General features: G+C 39.0%; 1 protein-coding gene across 3 annotated transcripts in view; it reads left to right on the top strand.

The window, feature by feature from the left end:
* tbc1d22a (TBC1 domain family, member 22a) overlaps positions 1-23,615 on the top strand; it is a 158,596-nt gene that overhangs the window by 97,626 nt on the left and 37,355 nt on the right. For all 3 annotated transcript variants that reach the window (XM_035955194.2, XM_023285538.3, XM_023285539.3), the window contains 2 exons: positions 1,036-1,111; positions 13,700-13,827. In XM_035955194.2, coding sequence (XP_035811087.1) covers positions 1,036-1,111; positions 13,700-13,827 — 204 coding nt within the window. The remainder of the gene's footprint in view (positions 1-1,035; positions 1,112-13,699; positions 13,828-23,615) is intronic.

Genomic DNA, 23,615 nt, shown 5'->3' with positions numbered 1-23,615 from the left:
GCAGTCGACCGTAACATATTAACCACCAATGAGTGCAACAAAATCAGTGCTCATAGTTTGAATAAAAAACAGTAAAATAATAAGTTTCAAATGGTTTGTGTCAACCTAATTATCTGAAATTACCATTTTAGGGAATTACAGACCTGGTACCCATCTCTCAGTCCTCAGTCCTTCATGTAATAGCTTTTAAAAAAACACCTCTCCTCCCTTTTAGTTTTCAAGCTGGCATTATGCAGTCAACATGAGGCACAGTCACTCTTTCATGGAGACAATGGTGAAATGAAAACCTCAGCCATCAGCACTTCGGAGTATTTTATTCATCCGCCACTTCACACCACACATGAGGCCAAGACCCATTCAAGGCTCGCCTGTTACTTGCTTAGAGCCACGTTCACATTCAGCCCTTTACTTTATCTTCAAGGCCAGAGTCTCCATGTTTTGTCACGCCTGTGTTTGTTAGGTTGCCTATTTCTTTATTCACTGTTTTCAAAGATGGCTCAGGCTTTGTGGGACATGTGAAATGGGCACTGTCAAGCACTTAAAGTTCTTAAAAGCTGCTGCACTTTTGCAATAATGTGAAATTTCATACCCTCTGACTGTGTGCTGTGATACACTGACTGTCCAGCCAAATGGCTGCGAAACAAATGACGTTAGTTTTCTCAACAAGAGATCAGTTTCATAGCTTATCGAACATATTACTGAGAGCTATGACAAATGTTCTTGTAAAAAAAAATCTACTAGATCTGCTTTACTGTTATTTTTATTTCTTTTCCCCTGCATTTTGTTGTTTTATGGTCGTCCCACATTCACAGAAGTGATTTACTTGCCTGACCTTCATACTTCTTGCTGTTATCTGTGTATTCTTTTATACAAAATGTTCAAAACCTGTTTCACTTCAGCGTTCATTCACATCAGGAGTCAGCAAAAGGTTTAAAATACCAAAAAGCATTCTTTAAATCAGCAGTTTTTCAGGTATTTTGACATTTTAGATGGAGCCTCGGTCCATATTGACTGTCTGATTTTTCTTCTCCACAGGACAACTATACGTTTGCTCAGCCAGGCATCCAGAGGAAAGTCAAGGCCCTGGAGGAACTGGTCAGCAGGATTGATGGTGAGTTGTCATCCATCCATCCATCCATCCATCCATCCATCCATCCATCCATCCATCCATCCATCCATCCATCCATCCATCCATCCATCCATCCATCCATCCATCCATCCATCCATCCATCCATCTATCCATCCTGTTCACAGTAGGGCTGTTACATGATATCTGCTTACATCATTTAGTCTCTCCTGTTGCTTCTTTTGTTTTTCCATTTCTTCTTTTTCCATTTCTTCAGTTTTCACTCGTTCACTATCAAGTTCATGCAAGAGATAAAAATACACTTCAAGGCCTGATAAATTAGTTTGAGAGAAAATAAATTCTAATTCAACTTGTTTATCTAGTGTTATCCCACAAACTTGCTGTATTAATGATTACATTTTAATCGATGAATTGGTGTTAAAATATGGCTAATGAAAAATACACTGCTGGAATAAACAAATCTCATGCTACCAGAAGTGACACTGACCCTAGCCAAATGCAAAACTAGTGAAAAACAGTCAGAAAACATTTGGAGGGAAAAAATGTCAGTGGCCTTCACCTGTAAACTCATTCCTGTTTTGGGGGGTATCTCATTGTTACCCCTCTAGGGCACCTGTTGTTAATTTCATGAACACCAAAGCAGCTGAAACTGACTAAAAACCACCTCTGTTACTTGCTTGACCAGAGCAGTATCCCACATGTTTAACTGACTTGATGCAATACTTAGATTGAAAAGTGTTCCTTTAATTTTTTTTGAGCAGTCTATATCAGCCAGTACAGCAAAAGACAAAGAACATGCAGGTCAGAAAATGTGCTGTACATTAGCTGTAGTACCTGATTGTGCCACCAGGTAATGCCTCTTACTGTTTAAATTAAAAGGAAGACTGTAGTTTGTTTGTTGTTTGTAATACTGTAGTGACTTGAGGAGATGGGAGCTTGAGCAATAGACAATTCTGTATTTATAAGCAGAGAGCATTGTGGAGGTATTCAAATTATGTTATTTATGCTTTTTCATTTTCCAGATTTGTTTCCATATTGCTAAATTACATATAATTTATTGTGAGATCACAGGAAAAATGGTGAGTTGACACGCTGGCTATTAAACACAACAGGCCAAAACTGTACATAATGTCAACATCAAAAATCTGTATTTTTTTAAAGTACATTCAGAATTGAAAAATGGTCATGCTCATGTTGATTTCTTTTTTTTTACTAAAAAATTACAGTGTTGCTGCATTCAACTCAGCTGAAAATATATTTGCTGTTATTCACACTTTTCTTTTACAGCTTTTGAACATTCTGGGGCAGTTAATGCCTTCAGGCCAGCTGACATATCAAAAATGGATCACAGTCTGCTTGGATAGTTTCTCAGGTTCACAAGCTAATGTAACTAAGTCACTTTGACATTGAGAGCGATATCAGAATATTGAACAATGTCAGTTCAGACAATTTAGAAAAAGATCAGAAAGTTGTTTAAAAATTGGCATACCTATCACTAGTTCTGTGCTTTATTGTGAACTCTTTGGATTCCAAAAGGGGAAATCTTAACTGAATGCAGGTTTTTCAGTGCCTGATTAAGGCTGTATTTAGCTCCTGAATACAAGCTTGTAGCAAAGAGGAGAGAGGAAGAGGCAGTGACTGGACTTGATTGGACATTCTACCAAGCACCAAGAATAAAAAATGGGTAAAGAAATCAAAAATGAATCTGAAATTGCCTTTCTAATTAACTCTTCCATTCTCTACTAGTTAGAATTCCTGTGTTAGCACTAGATACACACCAGCAAGTAAAAATTGTTTTCACACCTTGATTCTTTCGGGTTTTTAAAATTTTTGTCAGTTTGTAACGACATGACACTACAGTCGTATCTCGCTAATTTTCATTCGGCTGCCTAGTGATGCGTATGTGCTAGTGACTGTTAACACAAAACAGTGGCCTGCTGAGGCCTGGAAGTTAATGTGTGCAGGCTGAATGTACTCATACGCAGCTCAATGACAATTCACACAAACTCAATGTTAATTAGCTAAGTTACTTTTCCCTCTGTGGCCCCTACTGTCTGTTCCATTTTTTCTCAACACAATACACGTGTCACCTGGTTTTGAATAGTTTCCCCCCATCCAAACTTTGCCGCTTACAAATGTGCGTGACGTTTGCCGCAGCCCATGATGCATTGTGCAACAAAACAAGGTCTTATCAAAGCAAGCTTTTGTACAACGGTCATGTTCTCGGCTGACCTTGGTACCGTCCGACTATCCTGTCACCCGCTCTGTCAGCCAGAGGGAGGGGAGGCCTCACCCGCTGCATTCAAATGGATGGGGGGAGTGTGATGCTTGTGTGTGCAGGAGTGTGAATGTCAGAGAAAGTTAAGGAGTGTATGGAGGCCTGTTAGAAGAAGCTTGCTGATAAAACGAGCATGCACGTGAGAAAGCGATACAGTGTGTTTGTGTGAAGATTGTATGTGTTAGTGCATTTTTTTTGTCTGCGTCTGTAAAAACCAACACATACAGAAAAGATTGCCAAGTCCTTCCACCTCGTCCCCACTCCACTACACCCCAGCAACAATATAAAAAATGACTCGACATTTTTACTGTATCTTATTCCATAAGTGCCCTGTCATCATAGCTGGGGCAGAGACATTTTATACCTCGCTAGCTTGACATTACCAGCTCTAATGAGATCACAGATAGCTTTTATCTTGTGTTACGGGATTGTTTTTCGCCCCGCTGTCGACATAGCATCTGTTTTGGGAACAATGGCCTCTCATCTCTTCCAAAATTACCCATCAGCGCTTATCAGATGCAGGGTTATCCAGAGTGGTGCGCGTTTTGATAAAAGGTGGGGACCTGGCGTCTCCGAGCAGGCGAAGGATTCGGCAGAAAGTGATGCACCAATGTTGGTTTCTCATTCCTAACACAAATCCCAAGTTATAGAATTAATTTCTCGTGATCATTTTTATTTGTTTGCTTTTGCATTTTCTTTCGGTGTTATTCCATTGCATTCCAGAACAAATTGTACTTAATCTCAAGGCGAATTAATTTGAGATTTGTTGCATGACTTGTCACAAATGAACAGATCAATTATTCTTCGACAGAGCGAGTTAGTAACCTTCTCCGAATGGCAGCAAAATGAAAGCATTAGCTGTTACTATGGGATTCTGGTGTTCTGTGTCAGCCTTGTATCAGTTGGATATCTGATACAGGAGTGTTAGTAGGTGATGGCATATTTAATAAGACAATGGAAGGAGAGACACGGATGGCGGGAATGAGGTAGTTTGGGATGTTGTTGACCTCAGCTTATTATTTCATGACATTAATATTTCCAGCACTGGGTCAGCTTAGATAGGACTTTGCTGATCTGTCTGTCTCTCACCACCTTCTGTGTCACCTTCTCTCTGCTTCTCCAAAATCACTGCAGCTTCTCCTGTATGTTGGGAAAATAATCTGTGCATTCGGAAAGAGCTCAAGAAAGATTATGGCCCATGTGTTCTCTGGATTTGTGAGATAAAGCCTCACCCTTTCCATAACTATTTCGAAGAACTCTTCCATCCTGTAATGGATGTGGTAGTAAGACATTAGACAAAGGTGACAAAAGTTTTTTATCTCTTTTTCAGTAATATTTGTGGCTTTATGTGCAAATTACCATGTGTAGTAGAGCTTCTCACCAGCAACGATTTTGTTTGATTTTGAAAAACTCTACATCATTGTATAATGCAGCATGGTAGAAAAGGTAAACAAAAGTTGATATATTAAAATGCAAAACTGCAGATTTAAACTGGCACCTCCAATATTGTAAAAAGAAATTTCAGAAAAAGGGCTTCTTAATTAAGTCAGTAGTGCAGGGCCAAGTTTCTATTAAACTATCAACAAATTGAAAAAGTTTACTCTGCATACTAAACAAAGTGCAACATGGACACAGTGCATATTTTACCGTTTCATATTTGTTGTATTATCTGACAGCAGTAACAGAAAAAAATATGTAAATGAGCACAGCCAAATTGGGATTGTGAATGTATTAAATTACTGAATATATGAGCACAGATGAAAGCAAACAGATGACAGAAAGTGTCTCCGTGCTGAATATTAGTCTTGCGATGCTTGTGTTTATCGGTTCTCAGTTAAGGCCCACTAATAATTTAACCAGTAAAGAGATATTAATTGATGAGACAGAAGACGGCAGACCTGCATGTCAAAAAGTTTGTTGTAGATTAGCTGTAGTATGTGGTTGTGCCACCAGGTGGATCTTCTTACTGTTTAGCTCTCTATTCCTAGAGGAGGCAGAAGGGCTGGCCCGAATAGCAATTTCTGGGCTCCAGATATTCGGCCCCAATTAATGACGAATATCCAAGTATTTGGACTGGTTCGTAACGTCCGACGGGGGAGCGGAAGGGGCGGGGGGCAGGAATCTGAATATTGGGATCTCATATTAAATATGGATACCACCATAATGACCGAATATTTGGATATTTGGGTCCAGCCCTAGGAGGCAGACACTTGGACTCCTGACAATTCCATGTTTATGAGAATTTAGTGAGTAAAGGACCACCATGACAAAGTCCTCTGTGCTGCTTAAGGCCTACTGGCCAGGGTTGCGCTATGACAGTGTAATGGTGTCCTAGTGGCTGATCATCAGTAACACTGGAGTGGCCATGTCGTGTCACATATGCCAGGACACAGATTGATGCCCGTTTAGTTCATTTTGTGTTATCAGTTAATTGTTTGCTAATTATCAGTTGAGAAATCTGTTCAAAATTTGAATCCCTGTCTTTACCAATTTTGCACTCACTGCTGAGAAAACTGCTTCATCATTAAATAGGTGTGAATGCAGTGGCCAATATGAAGGCAGCAGAGAGGTCTAACAAAATTAAAATAGCATGATTTTTAGAGTCTAAAGACAGCAATAAATTTCAAGGTTTCAAGGATCCGGTTTAATGGCCATAATGTCACAGGTTTATGTCCTGGAACAGAAAATACTCCCTTCTCCCTCTACTGAGATATTTAAATGAGTGTCCGGGTGAGGCTATGCTTAAAAGAGCATTTATGCTCAGTCAGGAACACCAGCAAAAGAAAACACAACTTTTTTCTTCTTAAGCCCTTTTACTCGTTTTCTGTCAATCCGGTCCTACAAGTTGAAAATCAGACTTGAAGTAAGGAGGCCAGAAAACTGCCAGGATTTGTTAAAAATCAATGATAACTACTTCCTTCCTTTGATTCTCTTATTTGAAAACAGCTAGTGACATTGTGAGAAATGTTTTACTTTGAAATTTCTACACTCCTCTCTTTCCTTGCCTTTCCTTCAAACTCCTCCCAACCCCTCTGTAATTATCCTACTTGTAATAAGTGACGCTAACTCCCATTAGCCTTGCTTGACGCTAGCACATGTACCTCCTCAAAAGACAAGCCACTTTGTCAGCATGTAATGTTTCTCTGATCTCTTTATCTCTCTGTGTATCTGTTGCATGGAAGTGCATTAGAACAAGTTCATCAACATGCAAATTGCTCAAAGGTGAATTTATTTATGCAAATGTGCTAGCAGCTTGCACACTGAGCCTGAATTTGTTAAAAAGGCTGGTAGCTGGATTGTTAGACTGTATTGCATAATGAGGAGTAAAAAGTATCTTTTCAGAGCTTTGTCAAAACCTTGAGTAATTTGCCTTTTTATATGCATGACATTTAGTGTGTATATTTTATTTGTATTTATTCTATATGGAGCTCAGGCAGAGTATATTTTGCTTTTGTCATGGTTTTTCCAGCCTCAGAATGGGCCTTTGAGGGGGTAATTATACATGACAGTCAGATCGGTCAGTGTACACTGAAGACAATGAGTTTGTGTTACCTAATTTGATAGAGCGCTGTGTCTCTTCTTGCTATTTCTGACTATTTAATAAACAATGTGTGACAAATTGAAACCACAGTTAACAAAACAGTGAACAAAAATTAATATTATCAGGAGTATTTTATGCTCAAATCCTATTGTTTACGAGCTCGCTTAAACCTCTTTGGAAGATGCCAAAAGGCACTTATGCAGGAAAAACTTTGTTTCTTATTGTGTTTTTCTTATGAAATCAAGGCCTTTTTTGAAAGTCTTATAATTAGGCCCCTTCTGGTGAATTTTAACCTGGTTTTAGCTCAGCTTTAGCATTTACCTGGTCTAACAACACAGGCCTCCACAACCTCCAGACGTCACCTTTTGCTCTTCTGACTCACCAATGTAGACTTTGTGTATAAACCTACCTTTGGCTGTACATTTAGCACTGTATATTTCCCTATCACTAGTTTGACAGGACACCATTGCTGTGCCCTGGGTTTAACGCCAGCCAAACTGACTGTAGTTTGGTTTAAAGAAATACAAACAAGCCAGACCCTTTGGAATGATAATGAGGTACAGCCAGACCATTCTACACAGCGCTAGAGAATGGTCTGACTATACAATACTGACTTTTGTTGAGTATAATGTGTGTTGCAAGCATTTATGTGTTTATGTAAAGAGACTCACTCCTGTCAGAACCAGGTCCTTAAGGAAAATGTGAAATTTGCGTTAACAGTGCCATTTTTTTGACTTGTATTTAAGTGTACTGATTTTTTTTTTTTTTAAGCATTTTTTAAGGTTATTTCATTGGATGTGTTTATACTTTATTTTTTATAGTGCCTGTGTAGAGAGACAGTAAGTGTTGAAAAAGAGAGCAGAGGAATGACATGCAGTACAATACATGTTGTATACACCCCAACATCTCTGTCAGGTCGCATCCTCCTTTGATTTTAAACTCTTTGAAACACAAGGAAAATTTTAAACACTGTGAAACATAAGATGGAATTTCATCATGCTAATTGACTCATTTTACAAATCCGCACATTATTAATAACAGATCAGTTGTTTTTATATTTACACACATCATTTACACTTCAGATGTGTGTTTGGAAGCTGGCATGTCATGTATGTGCCTGTATAAAAATCAAAGTCTGCTGGTTTAGTGTGTACTTTGTGCACAGCATGACCTTGTGGATGCTTTTTGTGCGAGAGAAATAACGAAATGCTTTGTGGACTTAGTTATATCTGAGTCCTGCCAGAGAGTGTCTCTCTTTGTGTGACAAACAAGCAAATAACTAGAGCCAAGCACACAACTGCAAATATGTGTACATACAGCATGTGCAGCTAAGTAGCTTAGTACCTACAGTACAAACCAAGGCTGTGCAGACATCACTCCATTTAATGTACAACTTGACTGTGTACCATTATATGCGAGTCCTTGAATTTAGCAGAGTTTGTAAGTTAATCCGCTCCATACTGAAGAAAGGCATTTATTTACACTACTTTCTTCTGACAATTTGGTGTTTGTTGTACAAGAAACGTACAGCTTACTTTTTTGTGTGAGACAAAATTTTAAATTGCAAGCGCTTCATTAGTACTTGGCTCATCTTCTGTTTTCTGAAGGCTAAGAGGTTAGGCTAATATTAGCAGCTCTGTCCTGATCTTTCTGGATTTGGAAAGTTTACACACCATCCTGAAGGCCTTTTCAGTTGTCAAGTGAAATCCAAAAACATAAGGTTTTAACATGTAACTAAGGTTTAGTAGCTTAGCAGCCGAACAGGGTTATGTTAAACCAAAAAGTAGACTGATGTTACTGTTTTCTCTAATATACTTACAACACTAGGTTTGACTATTTCTACACAGTACAACAAGTTCCAGTTAAAGTTATCATCGTCAAGCATTAGCGCTAGCATTAGCATCAAGGCAGCTGATTCTCTGACCTGGTCACTGTCTAGTTTCTGGGTTTATCCTTAAATGACAGGCTAACTGGCTGGAAGACATTCATTCATTTACACTTCAGATAGAGCAGCATCACTAATCCTGGAGCTGCAATATGAAAAACATCCCACTCTAACCTGAGTTACATTAGCAGTAATAAAAAAGTGGAAGTGAGCGCGCAATGCAACAGAAATCACCGTCCGAGCGAAGCGCTGAACATGGACGGACATCCTCGCACTAGGGCTGGTATCCGGATATTAATTTTGAGATCCGAATATTGGCGCCCCCTTCCCCTTTAGCTCACCGCCTCTGACCTCACGGACCGAACCGAATACTCGGGTCGTTTCTCCGTCTCCCAATTTGTCCATATATTAGTCTTAAACAATTTTAGCTCATTTTATTCAATTCAATTTTATTTACGCAACACAGATTCACAACATATGTCATCTCACAAGATACAGACTTACATGAAAATAGAGAACAGAAAATCCAAGTGCATAAAGTTCATATGTAAAGGATGTTGGTGAGGGTGGGTGAAATTGGAATAGTTAAGAGCAAAATAACCTAACTAAAGAGTAAATTCAAAATGTGAGAAATATGAGAGATGGTGACAGAAAAAAAAATGAAATCCAGTCAGAGAGTGGGAGAGAGGACAGAAAAAAACGTGTAACTGTAATTACATTTTATACCAAGGAGAGCACGAAGTCAGCCAGAACTGGCCTCATCAGCAAAATCCTGTGAGCTGCTCACTAGTCACTGTACAACCTCTGACCTTCTACTGTCCACCAGCCTACAGGCTACAGTCCACTGTGGAGAGCCGACGAGCAGCACCGTGAACTCCGTCCTCAACTTTAACCAGCAGTAGGGAGCAAGACAAGACTCATCAGTCAATCAGTGTCTATGAGACGTGTCATCCTCAGCCTCCCTCGGCCCTCGTAACTACCTTACCCAGCATGCCGAGCAGTGCGCCAGCTAGACAGCAGCTGACGACTCAGAAAAAGTCACAAGCTTTGGTGCTTGGCGTCATCTTTTATTTATTTATTTTTTTGGTATTTTTTTAATTTTCATCTCCTCTGCTCTCGTTTCTCCTCACCCCACTGTGATAACTCCACATGACAAATGACCGTGCCCCTTCCCTCCCCCACCGCCGCTGCACCTCTTCCTCCGCGTGTTTGGTGAAGTCGCTAATATTAGGCAGAGCAAGTTCATTAGTGTAATTTAACATTGTCTAAAGTTGTTCCACTCTCTCCCTCCCTGTTTGGCAGCTAGCGAAGATCTGTCACCATGATGCATTCACTGTTAATGAGCTCGCCTTGTTTATGCTTTTACAGCAGCATGTGATAATTAAACTGCGGAGAGGAGTGTGAAATAATAGCTTTGTGTTTACTTTGCGCTCTGCTCATGCGGCGGAGTGTGTGTTTTAATTGTTAAACATGCATATGTGAGCAATGGCAGACAGGTGCCACTCAAGTGCTGGAAGGCAATAATGTATGTGATCTTGGCTGGAAATATTTTATGCAGTGTTTCACCAATTACAGCTTTATTAAAGTTGTATTTGAGAGTGTGTGTGTGCTTGTCAGTCAGCCCTGATTAAGAGCACAGTGTGAGAGAAGAGGGTGCTATAGTTCCTCCCTAACTGGCTTTTCTCATAGATTCCCTGACAGCTCTATAATTACAGCTCTATTATGAAGTCTGTGTGTGTGCATGAAAGAGAGAAAAAGAATGAGTGTCATGGGTTTGATGACTATGAAACAGGGGGGCTACTGAATACTGAGTGGTATTTTTAATCTTTTGTTATGTAAAGAAGCATAAAACAAACATTTATCAAGAACAGAAGAAAGGAACAAAGGCAGCCATTCTCAGTGTCACAGGCCCGTATGCGGCAAGTTTTCTGCTGACATTTCTGATTCTTCTCAGCGAGCGTTCGTGCCTGAAGCCATGCCGTGTCGCTGACATTGATACTGACATTTGAACCCCATGCTGAGACCATATTGACAGCCTGATGCAACATATGGTTGTCTGTTTGTGCAGCTTGTTTGGTAGCGAGACATAATCTGAACCTGTTATGTGAAGTGAAAACAAAACACATTTTATGAGGATAAAAATAAAAAATGCAAACTGTGGTCTTGACCTGAGAACTTCAGTCGAAATCAACTGGACTTCTCGTTTTGGTTGTAAAAGACATTTCACCTCTCATATAAGAGGCTTCTTCACTTCTGACTGATAGGAAGTTCAAGATATATATTATCTCCTTAAATTCCCATGGCTGATGGCCCATTAACGCCTCAATGTGTAAATGGTTGTGAAACTGCCAGGTCAGGGATGACTCAAGATGTTATTAATGAATCTTGCTGACCGCATTATAAGAACCTGGTAATTGGTGTCATGGAACCAGTCCTCCATTTAGATACGGTTTCTTTTACACCTCAGAAAAATGTATATAAATCAGTTTTAGTCAGGAGCGAACAAGAAGATATACTTGAAACAATTAAATATCCAACAGTAGCCAGAAAAGAGAAGAAACAATACTTACAAAGAAAAACTTGTACATTGGAATCCAAAGAAATGACAGGAAACAATATAGTTACGGTACTATATATGGAAACCAAAACTCCTATGTGTCAAGATGTGAATAGTTGTGAAACTGCCAGGGGAGGGATAACTCAAGATGTTGATGGTAAAACTTGCTGGGCCGAGATCTCAATACTGCATTATAAGTACCTGATAATTGGTGTTTTTGAACTGCTCCTGTGTTTAAAGGTGGTTTACTTCACTGATCAAAAAGGTGTATATAAATCAGTTTTAGTCAAGAACGAACTAAGTAAAACTGGTGTATTGGAATGGAAGGAAATGACAGGCAACAGTATAGTTATGGTACTATATTTAGTATCAAGACTCACGTCTCGAGACATGAATAGTCATGAAATTGCCAGACGAGGGATGACTCAAGATGTTAATGGTGACACTATCTGGGACAAGATCTCAAGACTGTATTATAAGTAGCTGATAATTGGTGTCATAGAACCTGTATACTGTATAAATAGGTTTCTTTCAGTCCTCAAAAAGGTATATATAAATCTGTTCTGTCGAGAACAAACAAGACTATATATTTGAAACAAATATTTATCATTAGCCAGAGAAGAGTAGAAGCATTACTTACAAAGTAAAACTGGTACATTGGATTGGAAAAAAATGACAGGAAGCTATGTGGCCATGGTACTAAGACTCACATGCCTTGAAGTGTGAATAGTCATGAAACTGCCAGGTGAGAGATGACTTCAGATGCCATCCGTAAAACTTGATCGGATGAGATGTCAAGGCTGCATCATGAGTAAGTAATAATTGGTTTCATAGAACCTGTAAACTGTTAACCACTGGTTTCCTTCACTTTTCTCTCCCCAAACCATCTATCTAGTTACTTATTTGCAAACAGAGCAGTTCTGTTTTACATATGTTTGGTTTCTTTTGTGAGACAAAAGAACAAGAAAAGTAGACTGAAATGCAGTCCATTAACTGTACATTTAATGGTATATTTAATGGCACATTGAAACCAGCAGTAACATCCAGTAACTGCTGCTCTGCACAGCTATGATCCTGATTTTATAATTGCAGTATTGTCTGACAAATTAACCGTACACATGGGTTAAAGACGACGAATGTGCTGTGAATTCTGCTGTATTTCTGTGATCTGTGGTCCATTCTTGTAAAATATCCACCCTGTCCATGTTGCACTTTGTCCCTTACACAGATTGCATTTCTCGTCACTTTGTTCAGTTGTTCAATATAAAACTCAGATTTCTTTTTTTCGTGCTGTTTTTGCTGAAAAAAAAAGCTTATGTGTAGAATAATCGATAAAACAGTCGATAACTTAATCAATAGGAAAAAGTCGTTAGTGCAGCCCTGGTGGATTGATTTGACTTCAAAGTGAAGACTGAAGGAAAAATCCTTATCATGCCACAGACATGCAACCAGCTTACTGCTTTCTATTGTTTTTGTGGAGCTTTTTACACAATTGACAACCACATATACTGTTGCTGTGCTGCAAATACCTGCAGTCACACCACGTGTGATAATCCACTTAGAAAAATAGTTCCCAACAAATACACCCTTTTCTTCATTTGAGGACTGTTTGCTAAAAATGCCAAGCTGTTGAATTATTTTGCTTTTCCTTTTAAATCAAAGTGTTTGTTTTTCCATTTGTTTCAAGAGATTCAAATTGAGTTTATTCCACTTGCATTGTTGTCATTTCCCATCCCTGCAGTAAAACCAATCCACGGCACTCACACTGCAAACGCACACAATGAAGCTTAACGTAAAACCTGCATCATACATAAAAAGCATTTTTAAACACAAAATGTGTGCTTCAACAACATTATGAACACACTGTGCCTGAAGACTATTCATTGCCTTTTCACAGAGTGACTTTATACGACAGGTTAGAAGTCAGCAAAATGCAATTTTAATCTTCTCCTACTGGAAACTGTGATGTTAAAGAATTAATTAACATGCACTCTATACATACATTACATACATGCCTTCTGTCCTCACCTCCGGTTACCAATGACCTACTTTATATGCACTTCATTCCTCACCAGAGCGACATGCGAGTGCTGACAAGTACAATACAATTGCACTTCCATTTCTCATCTTGGTTCAGTATGTAGCTTTTCTGAGACCATTTTGATTGCTCTTTAATTATATCTCTTACGTGGAAAAGGCTGTGTGACATTGACTGCAGCAGTTATTAACAAAGCACGGAAGGAATCTGTCACACTTGTTACTGTCACCTTTTTTATAGCTTAATTCTATGCTTCATCTGTGTGTGCTTTAATTTTGCAATTTCTTATAACAATATATATTTATTTTGGCAGAATCCGTGCATCGCCACATGCAGCAGTACGAGGTGGAGTACCTGCAGTTCGCCTTCCGCTGGATGAACAACCTCCTGATGAGGGAGCTGCCACTACGCTGCACGATCAGACTGTGGGACACCTACCAGGTGCAAACACACACAAACAGGCACAGTAAAAAGCGGCTGTTATTGTGCTTTTTGTTATCTTTTCATTTCTATCTCTTCTGGCTCTGCATGAGATTTCTGCGACGGGGATATTCTCTGATAATGGCATCCATGATTGCCTCAGAAGTGGCGCGTTTGTGTTTGCTACCATTATATCCCAGCCAACCCAGCAGTATGATGCAACATAATACAGATCTTTTATTTTTTTTCCTAAACATTGCACCTCACTCTATGATAATCTTAATTGTACAGAGCTTGTGATAGAGCCCAACTGTGCTGCTCAGCCCCGTCGCACAGCCTTGTTACTGACAAATTTATACTTTGGTTGTCAGTTTAATAGGATCGTTTTATTTGGTCTGTGTTAGCACAATGTCATTTCGAGAGAAACGGTGATGAGACAAAAAGGATCTAAGGATTGGACAAGTGAAAAATGTGAATAATAAACATTTCTGGGGAAGATTATGAGTGAAGGATTGCGAAGGATTAGTTAATTCAGCAATGAAACAAAGATGTCGGTCGCCCCTTTCACACATGACACAGAAGTTTTAGATGATTTAACTCACGGTTTAATTTTTATATTCTGGCTGCTGCGTTCTTCTGTGTGCGAGTGTCAAAGTAAAGCCTATTACTGTGTTGACCTAGATGTGTAAATGTGTGAGAGAGAGCAGAATCTTAATCCCATTCAAACAAATCTGGACTCGTTCATCCTGCTGCCCTATGACATTTACACAGAGCTTAATAGGCAGCGCCCACATTTAGGCCAGATTGTTAACCTCAGTTGGCGTTGTCAATAATACCTAATGTGTGCTATTGATTCTGCGAGGTGTGTGTATGTGCTGGAACGTGTGTTGATAGTCCAGGTCTTGAGCTGAGTACATATAATGGATTTTCTAGTTGGTGCAGAGGTTGAGAGTGTAAGACATGTGATCACATCAGTGTGTTTGATTAGATGGGAAGGGTCAAGGGGAGAGGAAAGAAGAGTTGAGGTCGGGTTGGAAATGAACTTCGCCATTCCATCAGAATGGCCAGATGTTCGCACAAACATCAGTACGTATAGTATCTACCCTGTTCGGCCTCCTGCTCCCCGTTTTCAGCAACATCCCTCTAAGTTTCCGTCTTCTCTCTTTACATATTCTTCTTGCTTCTCCCGAAAAAGGGATTATATAAAATGCTGATATTCCTTGTCCTGTATACGCTTTGGTGAATGTTGATTATGTTTGCTGAACTCGAAAGTCCAACATTTGCGAGTCTAACCAAATAAAATAGGAGCTGTGGTCAAATAACGGTAATGACAGTATATGTGACCATTTCTATTGCACCTAAAAGGAGGATAAAAGAGGAGGAGTTGACTGGAAAAGCAGACATACATTTTGAAGGGAAGGTTATAGAGTAAATTGGAGTGCATTAGAGGCTATAGATGGATAAAGACTGCAGCAAGTAAAAATAGAAGTGAACAAGAACAGAAATGTGAAGACTCTATAAAATGTAGAAAAATGAAGCCTGGATATGTTGCAGTTTATAGCCAGAGTGCATGGTCCTCTGCCAACAAACCATAGCTTGAATTACTAAATAGCAAATGAATCTTGTCTAAGTCTTTGTGAACTCTGACTGAACTTTGAGCAGCATGACAGATTGCATCTGACAGGTAAAAGCCACATAGCAGAAAGATATTTTTTGCCTTACTTGGATTGAAACACCTTTAGGTCGCTTTGGCTACTTTCCAGGGTGGAGCAGATTTCTTCTTTCCATGTAGAAACCTGATGTCAGCATGTTATTGGCATCACATGAATGTTTATCCTGACTAGTATCAGAATTCTCTTTAGTCAAAGTTTTCATTTGTAGATTAACTGCTAATTATCATGTTCAAACTAAATGAAAGCTGTCAGTTTAATCCAGGAACATTGACTTCCAAAACTTTGTTATAATAAGTGCCCATATTGTGCTAATATACAGGTTAATAACTTTGTTTTTGGGGTCTACTACAATATATTAACATGTTGTAGTGTTAAAAAAAAAAAAAAAAAAAATCATTATTTTTCCTGTACTACACATTGTAGCAGCACCACCGCTTCTAATCAACGCTCTGGTTGAGCTCCTGTCTCTTGAAAACCTACTCTTATGAAGTCCAGTCAGACCTGATTGTTCTGCTACCACAACGAAAGCGATACATTATGCGTTATGTACTGTTAACCCTGATCTTTGAATAGAGAGACACAGATGAGTGACTCTAGCGAAGAAATAATGGTAGACTGTGAGGAAATTACTAATTTTTAGTTTGTTTGAAGTGCCAAACCAGCCAACAGGCCGACCTTATGCAAGTGTGTTACATTGTGACATCAATAAGTAACAGAATAAAAGCCAAACTTAAAACAAGGTGATTCAGGCAGATAAGGAACAGAGTTTTCTGTGAGGGGGAAAAGCTTTTTGTGGTGTGAACGTTAGGCTTTGTAAGTTTACCGACCTTTTATGCACTAAAAACATCCTAAAGAAAGGGGGGACAGGGGGCAGAAGGCAGAATATGGGCTCTTTAATGTTGCTAAATTGTCCTTGTCAGTAAAAGATCTCTCGTCCTCAGTGACATAAAACTGGGTCAGCTACAGTGCAACACTCAGGACCCTGGAGAAAAAAGTCCTGAACACTGACAGCACTTTTGTAGGCATCAATAGATGTGAAGCATCCTTTCTCTGAAAAAAACACTAGGAGAACATGAAAAGCACTATGTTTTTCTGGTCAGGTCTCCATTACTAAAGCATTGTAACAAACTCTACTTCTAGGAAGTGAATGAACCCCAGTTACTAACAGTAACAGGCCTATCTATAGCTGAGGAGCTTGATAAAAATGTTATATAGGTGTTCCTTTTTTTCAGAGTGGATTTGTTATTTCTTGCTCAGCTGAGTACAGTGCAACACTCATATTGGTTCCCAGTCATTTCAGTTATTCTTTCTGAATGCGTTAATGGATGGGTTTAAGTAAGGGAGGGAAATGGTGAGAGGTGAGCACATCGTTCTTGTATATGGTTTGACATGCTTCAAGACAATTGTGACACCAGAATGGGTGACCTTTATGCTCCTCTACTGTACTCTAATGCTCTGATAAAGTACCTGAACAGAATTCTCCACAAGCGTGTGGTTTAGAGATGCTAGCAGTTCTACTATATAATTAGCTTTAATGGGATGGTGTCCATAGTAACAAGCAGTTATTTCTTACCCAACAAAAATACCTAGTACTTTTGTCTGGATATTTAGTCACAATTCATGTGTCATATCCTCAGCATAAATTACACCTTAATGTCAGAACAGTCTGTACACTGAAGTTATTCCAGCAGGTGAGCTTCAGTTTAACATCAGTATTCTTTATGATTTTGTATTTTCAATCATGCAGTACACATTAGTTTCCTCAGGCATATTTGAAACAACTTAAATATCATTCCAGCAGTGTCCATGTTTGTTGACTACAAGGTCTCATCAGAAAGATTCAAGACGTTGCCTATAAAAATCAAAAACCGTATCGGATTTCTCGCTAGGTATTGTACTTGTGCAGCAATACAGCACTCCCAGGACTTCTGAAACGTTTATAACAATCACTGCAGGTTCTGTAAATATGTTGAGCACCGTCTGCGAGGGGAGCTCGTCAGAAGTCATGTGTTTATGAGAAGTCTGGATCAACCTGTACAGTGTCCCTAGCAGATCTGAGCTTTGGACTGAAACAGGTTGGTGAAAAAATCTTGATCCCGAATTGCAATGGTGGCTCATCTATCCTGAATCTGAAGATGAGCGGGCTCCAGAGATCTGATAAAGTCCCTTATTTCTAATTTTACGGTCAGATTTGTAAAAATGTCTAAGTTGTAGTCTTCAGCAGGAGCCAAGAACTGGACTTGGCCCACAAATGGAGTTCAGCGTTCCTTCCTGAACTATTGCTGCTTCTTTGCATTGACCAGAGTCAGCTGAGGTTGTTTGGACATTTGATGTGTACGCCTCCAGAATGTATGGGTCACCTTGGCTTGCTGTCTTTGTAAGGGGCTATAATGCACTCAAGAATTGTCTGCTTTGAGAGAACTTCTCAAATAATTGATTTGGTTTTCTCATATTTTAACACTTCATAAATTTACTAATAATATCATACAGTGGCTTGCATTGTAGCCTTACATGCAATAAGGTCTTGGGTTTTGAGACTGACATTTAAAGAACTTTTCTGGGTTTCCCACAACATGACCCCTTTGACCCTGAAACAAAGCAGTCGGGTGGATATTGACACGACTGTAAACTAAAGCCACACTATGAACAAATACATACACAGTCCATCCCAAGTCTAAAAAAGAAACAAGGGATGAATCATTAAACAGTGTTGTTGCTTTGTCGTGACTTGACAGGAGTGAAAGTGCACATTGTACTTGTAATCCATCTTCTAAATATTTGATGTTTTACAATGTCGTTTTGATCGCAACCTCAACACAACCATACACACAACCTTTTATGCGACGCACAAACACATATACACCTTTTTTGGCAGAGACTGTCACAGTCCCTCACCTCCACTCCTGACCTGGTAGGAGAATTAGGCCATTTCCACTCATGAAACTTTCAACAGGGCTGACAGCAAAGCACAAAGCTGTTCTTGTCTGTTCTACTCGGCTCCCCTCTATTGTCCTTTTTCAAACTTTGTTCTCTTTGTCACTGCACGGCTGTTCTTTCACACTTCCCTTCTGTCCTTCTTCTTATCGACTCAACTCAGATTTACTCTTATATCTCTGCTTTACTTCTTCTCCTCCACCATACTTGATCTTAACCCTGTGAACCCCAAGCAATTTCTCTCATTTGTCACTGCAATATGAAATGTTTCTTTATAGAAACACCACAACCATAGACTGAAGCAGAGAAAACTCAAAAAATGTCTTTAAAATGCCATCAATAATTTTTTTGCATTTTTCTGTGATTACTAGTATTTTAAAATTTGAAAAAAAAAAAAAAAAAAAAAACAACAGGTGTCAAATTATGAAAAAAATCATGGCCCTTTTTACTATAGATATTTACTGCTCACATTTTCATACTCATACTATGATGTGTAAACACTGCCTGCAGTTCAACCCAGTTCAGCCCAAAAGTCCCAGAATTTTTGTTATGCGACTGTTGGTTGCAGCTGAGTCACTTGTGACTTCATGGTTGCGTCAAGTAAAGAGACATTTTTCATTTTTGACAAAACCTGTCTAGAACAGACAGCATAATTTTGGTAATTTTTTAAATACTCAGAATGGAATAAAGCAATTTTATTCAAATGTCACTATTTAATTTGTAGATTTGGGTAAGTTTCCCTAGAATAGCATGTCACAGATGAGTAATTCTTTGCAAACTCCAATTAGTATCTTTGTTATTACAGTTTTGGACTCTTACAAAAGGTGCAATTTTGGCAATCTCTATTTAAAGGCAAAATAGCTTTCAAATCTGCTGACAGGTTTTGTAGTTCGGAGGGTTAAATTGAGTTCATTTGCTTGTCAGTATGTTTTGAGTTTGTCATGCTTGACAGACTTTTGCTCCGAGGCAATGATTTTTTTCTTCTGTCTGGTATACGGTTTGATTTTATGTACAGGACCCATTTTTCAACACAGCCATTATTTATTAATACATGTAACAAGCTGGCTGTCTGAACTGTTTAATGCAGGTTTTTGACAAGTGTCCTCAAGATACGGCAGTGATTCACCACGTTTATACAGAGTTGCCGGCCTTGTAGGAACAAAAAGTACCTGGAGTGCTCGGGTCTCTCACAAATTGCTGATAATAAACAGGAAGACCTTGCCCTTTGCCACTGAGCCTGTGTGGATGTGTGTCTGTGTGTGTGTCTTCCAGGGGAGATTTTAACCTGAGTGTTGTAATGTCTCCGTTGTGGTCTTCTCTCTGCAGTGTGGCCATCTGTTCAGTAGCCCCATCCAACACGAGACAGCACTTTCTCTGTCTTCCTCTCAGTCTCCCGTCATCTCTCTCTATCTGCAGGCTCTTCTGCCTTTGATTTTGTCTATTTTGCTCTCAGTCCTGCTTCTCCTCTTTTTCTCTCCTGCACCTTTTTGTCCTGTTCGTCTCTTCGGCTATTGATCTTAAAGAACAGGAAGAGTAGAAGAAGCTTAGAGAAAGACACGGGGAGGAATGATTTAGAGCGAAACCCTCTCACACTGGCTGCTCTTCCTCGGCAGATAGACGGAAAGACAGACAGGGACCAAATTATCCCTGTTGCGTGGAGCATGAAATTAGCAAGTAGCTCAGTGTGGCAGCATTAGCATGGCTGTTAAAGGGATACCATGACATTTTCAGCTTCGGCAACATGCTCCTTTTCCATATGGATGGTCGAATTCCACCACGCCGGGAGCTGTTTAATATTGTTAGCAACAAGATGGGATCAAATTTATGGATTGCTGGTGATAAAATGTGCTGATTTATTGCAACGTAGGTCAGAAGTTAGTTTAGATTGAGATTTAAAGCACAGACTGAATGAATCAAATGCACACCCCTTTGGCAAGCTTCTATATATCTTGTAATGCATGTTTATTGCTTTGATGTACAATTCTGAGATACTTTTATGTAATATTTTAATTTGGTGCTACTTTATAGTTCGAGTCCACTATATTTCATGTTGAAATAAGGTCATTTTTAGATCTTGAATAAATAATTAGTTGATGAAAAGCAAATATCTTGATAAATGAGAAATAATTTCACGTTTTATTATGTACAAGTTCCAAAAATTACCAGATTTTCTTAGTTATCTCATTTGATTTTAATATTTTTGGATTTTGTGTTGCTAGCCAAGCAAAAAAGCAATCTAAATACTAAATACTAAATCTAAATAAATAAGATATTGGGATGGATGTTTTGGACAATTTTCCAATATTTTTCTCACGCAATCATAACTTCAAGTAATTTGGTATACCTCAGAACTCCAAGCAAAAAGAAAAAAAATCTACAGTATAACAAATTTATATTGCCATAAATCATTCAATAAAGTAGAATTTTGTTATTTATTTTGCAAAAATTCAAAAAGGCCTGGAAGCGATAGTGTGTTTTTCCAAATGTACCCAAATGTTACCAGTACTGGAAACAAATGTGGTGTAATTTAATAACTTGTGGTTTAATTTCAGTTGGTTTGTCTGCTGTATGTTTTGTATATACACAGCCTGCAGTTCAACCCAGTTCAGTCAAAAAGTGTTTTAATTTTTGTCAAATGACTGCTGGATGCAGCTGAGTCTGAATAACTTCCTAGTTTTGTCAAGAAGCACATTTTTTTTTTGCCACAGAATCTGGTTTAATGCAAAAGCTTATTGTTTGGCTTTTTTTTTTAGAAGAAGAAAATCATTTTGAATAGATATGATTTTGCAGTCACATTGTGAGTTTTGAGTCATAGTATCGCGTTTTGATTTGTGTCATTTTGTCCTTCAATTTTATTTACAGCTTTTCCCTCTGTGTTTGCGTATGTTTCAGTTGGTGTTTAGTGAAGTTGAAATACCATAAAACACCCACATTTAGAAAGGAATTGTTGTTTGGTTAAAATTCATCCATCTCAACATTCACCAAGTTTTGCAAAGCCCCATTTTGTGCATTTACATGCCGAGTCCACCAGAGATTTTACATGCACTTATTCACTCGACCACAAGAGCTCGCCAACGTTATTAAGATTACTTCACATTTATCAGTGATCAGAATGGACGTTAACTCGCCTTCTGGCCTACTCGAAAGTGGAGGAGGTCCCTGCTGGCCAAGCCAGGGTGGCAAAGTGGCCTCCTCACTCCTCTTGCCTCCCTGACTCTTCTCTGTAGCAACGGTTACCCCTGTGGTCGCTTCAAACAGCAAGAAAAGCCTCTACAGACTGGACCCTGGTCATGCTGATTTCATACATACTCACACATTAAATTCTCTTTTCTCTGTCTGCCACACTCTCATTAGGTCTAACATGTCTCTCTTTTATCCTTTTACTGTCCGTCTTTAACACAATTTTCGCATAAAAGGACCACTAAGTTTCACAAAGGTAGCATTTATCAGAGTTAATGTGCTGAGCCGCTTTATAATGTCTCTAATTTTCCCATCACTTCTTGCCTTTGCATAGATACAAATGATGACATATGTACCAGCACACATGCAGCCACCCATTCATTATACACACCTGTGATTGCTTTTATTCCAGGAGACAGAGTGAGGTTTCACAGAAATGGCAGGGATGGACTAAATGCAGGGCACAGAAAGGATTGTGATTAACTTATTTTCAAGAATTCATGGTTCTGTATTGTCACGCCAGCACACGTATTCACATGAGGTGTCATGAAATTAGTACTCAAGTCCCAGTTGTAAGTCAAAGAAATAAAGAAAAATAAGGGAAATTGCACAGCAATATAAACAACATACACAAGTGTTGACCAGTGGTAAATGGATAAATAGGTATGTGCTTAAACTTAGATAACTTTATTAATCCCTGGACGGTAATGCAGTTGTCAGAGCAGCATGGATATTCAATAAAGACTGTGCAGCATCAGAACCCACACATTAAGGCTCTGCAGTAGCTTTTTCTCACAGGAAATCAGACTGTTGAACATCCTGTGACTACAACACATAGACCCGCACACACACCAGTCACCTCCAAACTCAAACTTACACACACTTCACATTATATATGTGCATGATATTATGTACACAACTACTACAGACTTTGTTACACTGTTCTATGTGTGATTACATACCTACCATGTTAATTACCACTTGCACTGTATTATTTATTATTTACACTGTATCGCAGATATTTATGTTCTATACCATGTGCTGCACTATGTGGAATTATATCCTATACCATGTGTAATTGTCACCTACATTATATTATGTATAATTAGCACAATAACTGATCATTCAGGACTCGTGTTTTTTTAGTTTAGTCTTTTTTCAATTGACCTTATATTTATTCTTAATTTTTTCATAGTACCAACACTTTTATTTCTGCACTGTGAAGTGGATAAGAGAAACGTCATTTTGTTCAACTGTGTATTACGTACATCGCTAAATGACAATAAAGCTGAAGTTAAGAGAGCGAGAGACACAGAACGTGCAAATGACATATGAAGGTGCAAATAGCTCACAGATATGAGCTATGAGGTAGCGTTCATTGGACTGCGCATGTAAAAACACAAAGCGGTGTATATAGCTGCAGGTTGGTGGATGATAGGTGGAGAGCTACAGAGCACCACCAGAGTTCAACGGTCCAACAGCTTGTGGTGGTCCTGCTCCAGATGCTCTGCAGCCTCCTGCCTGAGAGGACAGTGAGTGTGCAGAGTGGGTGGAGTCCTCCATAATGCAGACGTCCCTCATCCTGCATCTTCTGTTGTAAATGTCTGAGGTGGTGGTTCGGCTGCTTGGTACTTGAAAATGTTGCCTAACATTTAAGACAGCACATTGGAGTAGCATACAGAGAGATAAAAGCTGAGCTGAAATGCATTCAAAGCCATTCTACAATCATGACTAGACTCGTGATATCGTTATTTTTACTTTGTGAGATCTTATTTTGTAATTTACAATTCAAAATTTAGCATTTAAATTCACCCCGCACACTATCCCAGCCCCGAGCAATGAATTATACACAGGAATGCTTGTACAGCTTGCAGCATTTAAGGTCAACTATTGCCAATCACTAACGCGCTCACTTTCCTGCATTTGAAATATGAAAAGGAGCTTTTAAGCTATCGGAGGTTCATCATATCCTATCTGTGTAATTGTTACATCACTTCAAATCTGCTCGTTTATCATCTTCCA

The sequence above is a fragment of the Amphiprion ocellaris genome, chromosome 21, assembly GCF_022539595.1.
Source record: "Amphiprion ocellaris isolate individual 3 ecotype Okinawa chromosome 21, ASM2253959v1, whole genome shotgun sequence".
Taxonomy (NCBI): domain Eukaryota; kingdom Metazoa; phylum Chordata; class Actinopteri; family Pomacentridae; genus Amphiprion; species Amphiprion ocellaris.
This window is presented reverse-complemented; position numbering and strand designations above follow the sequence as displayed.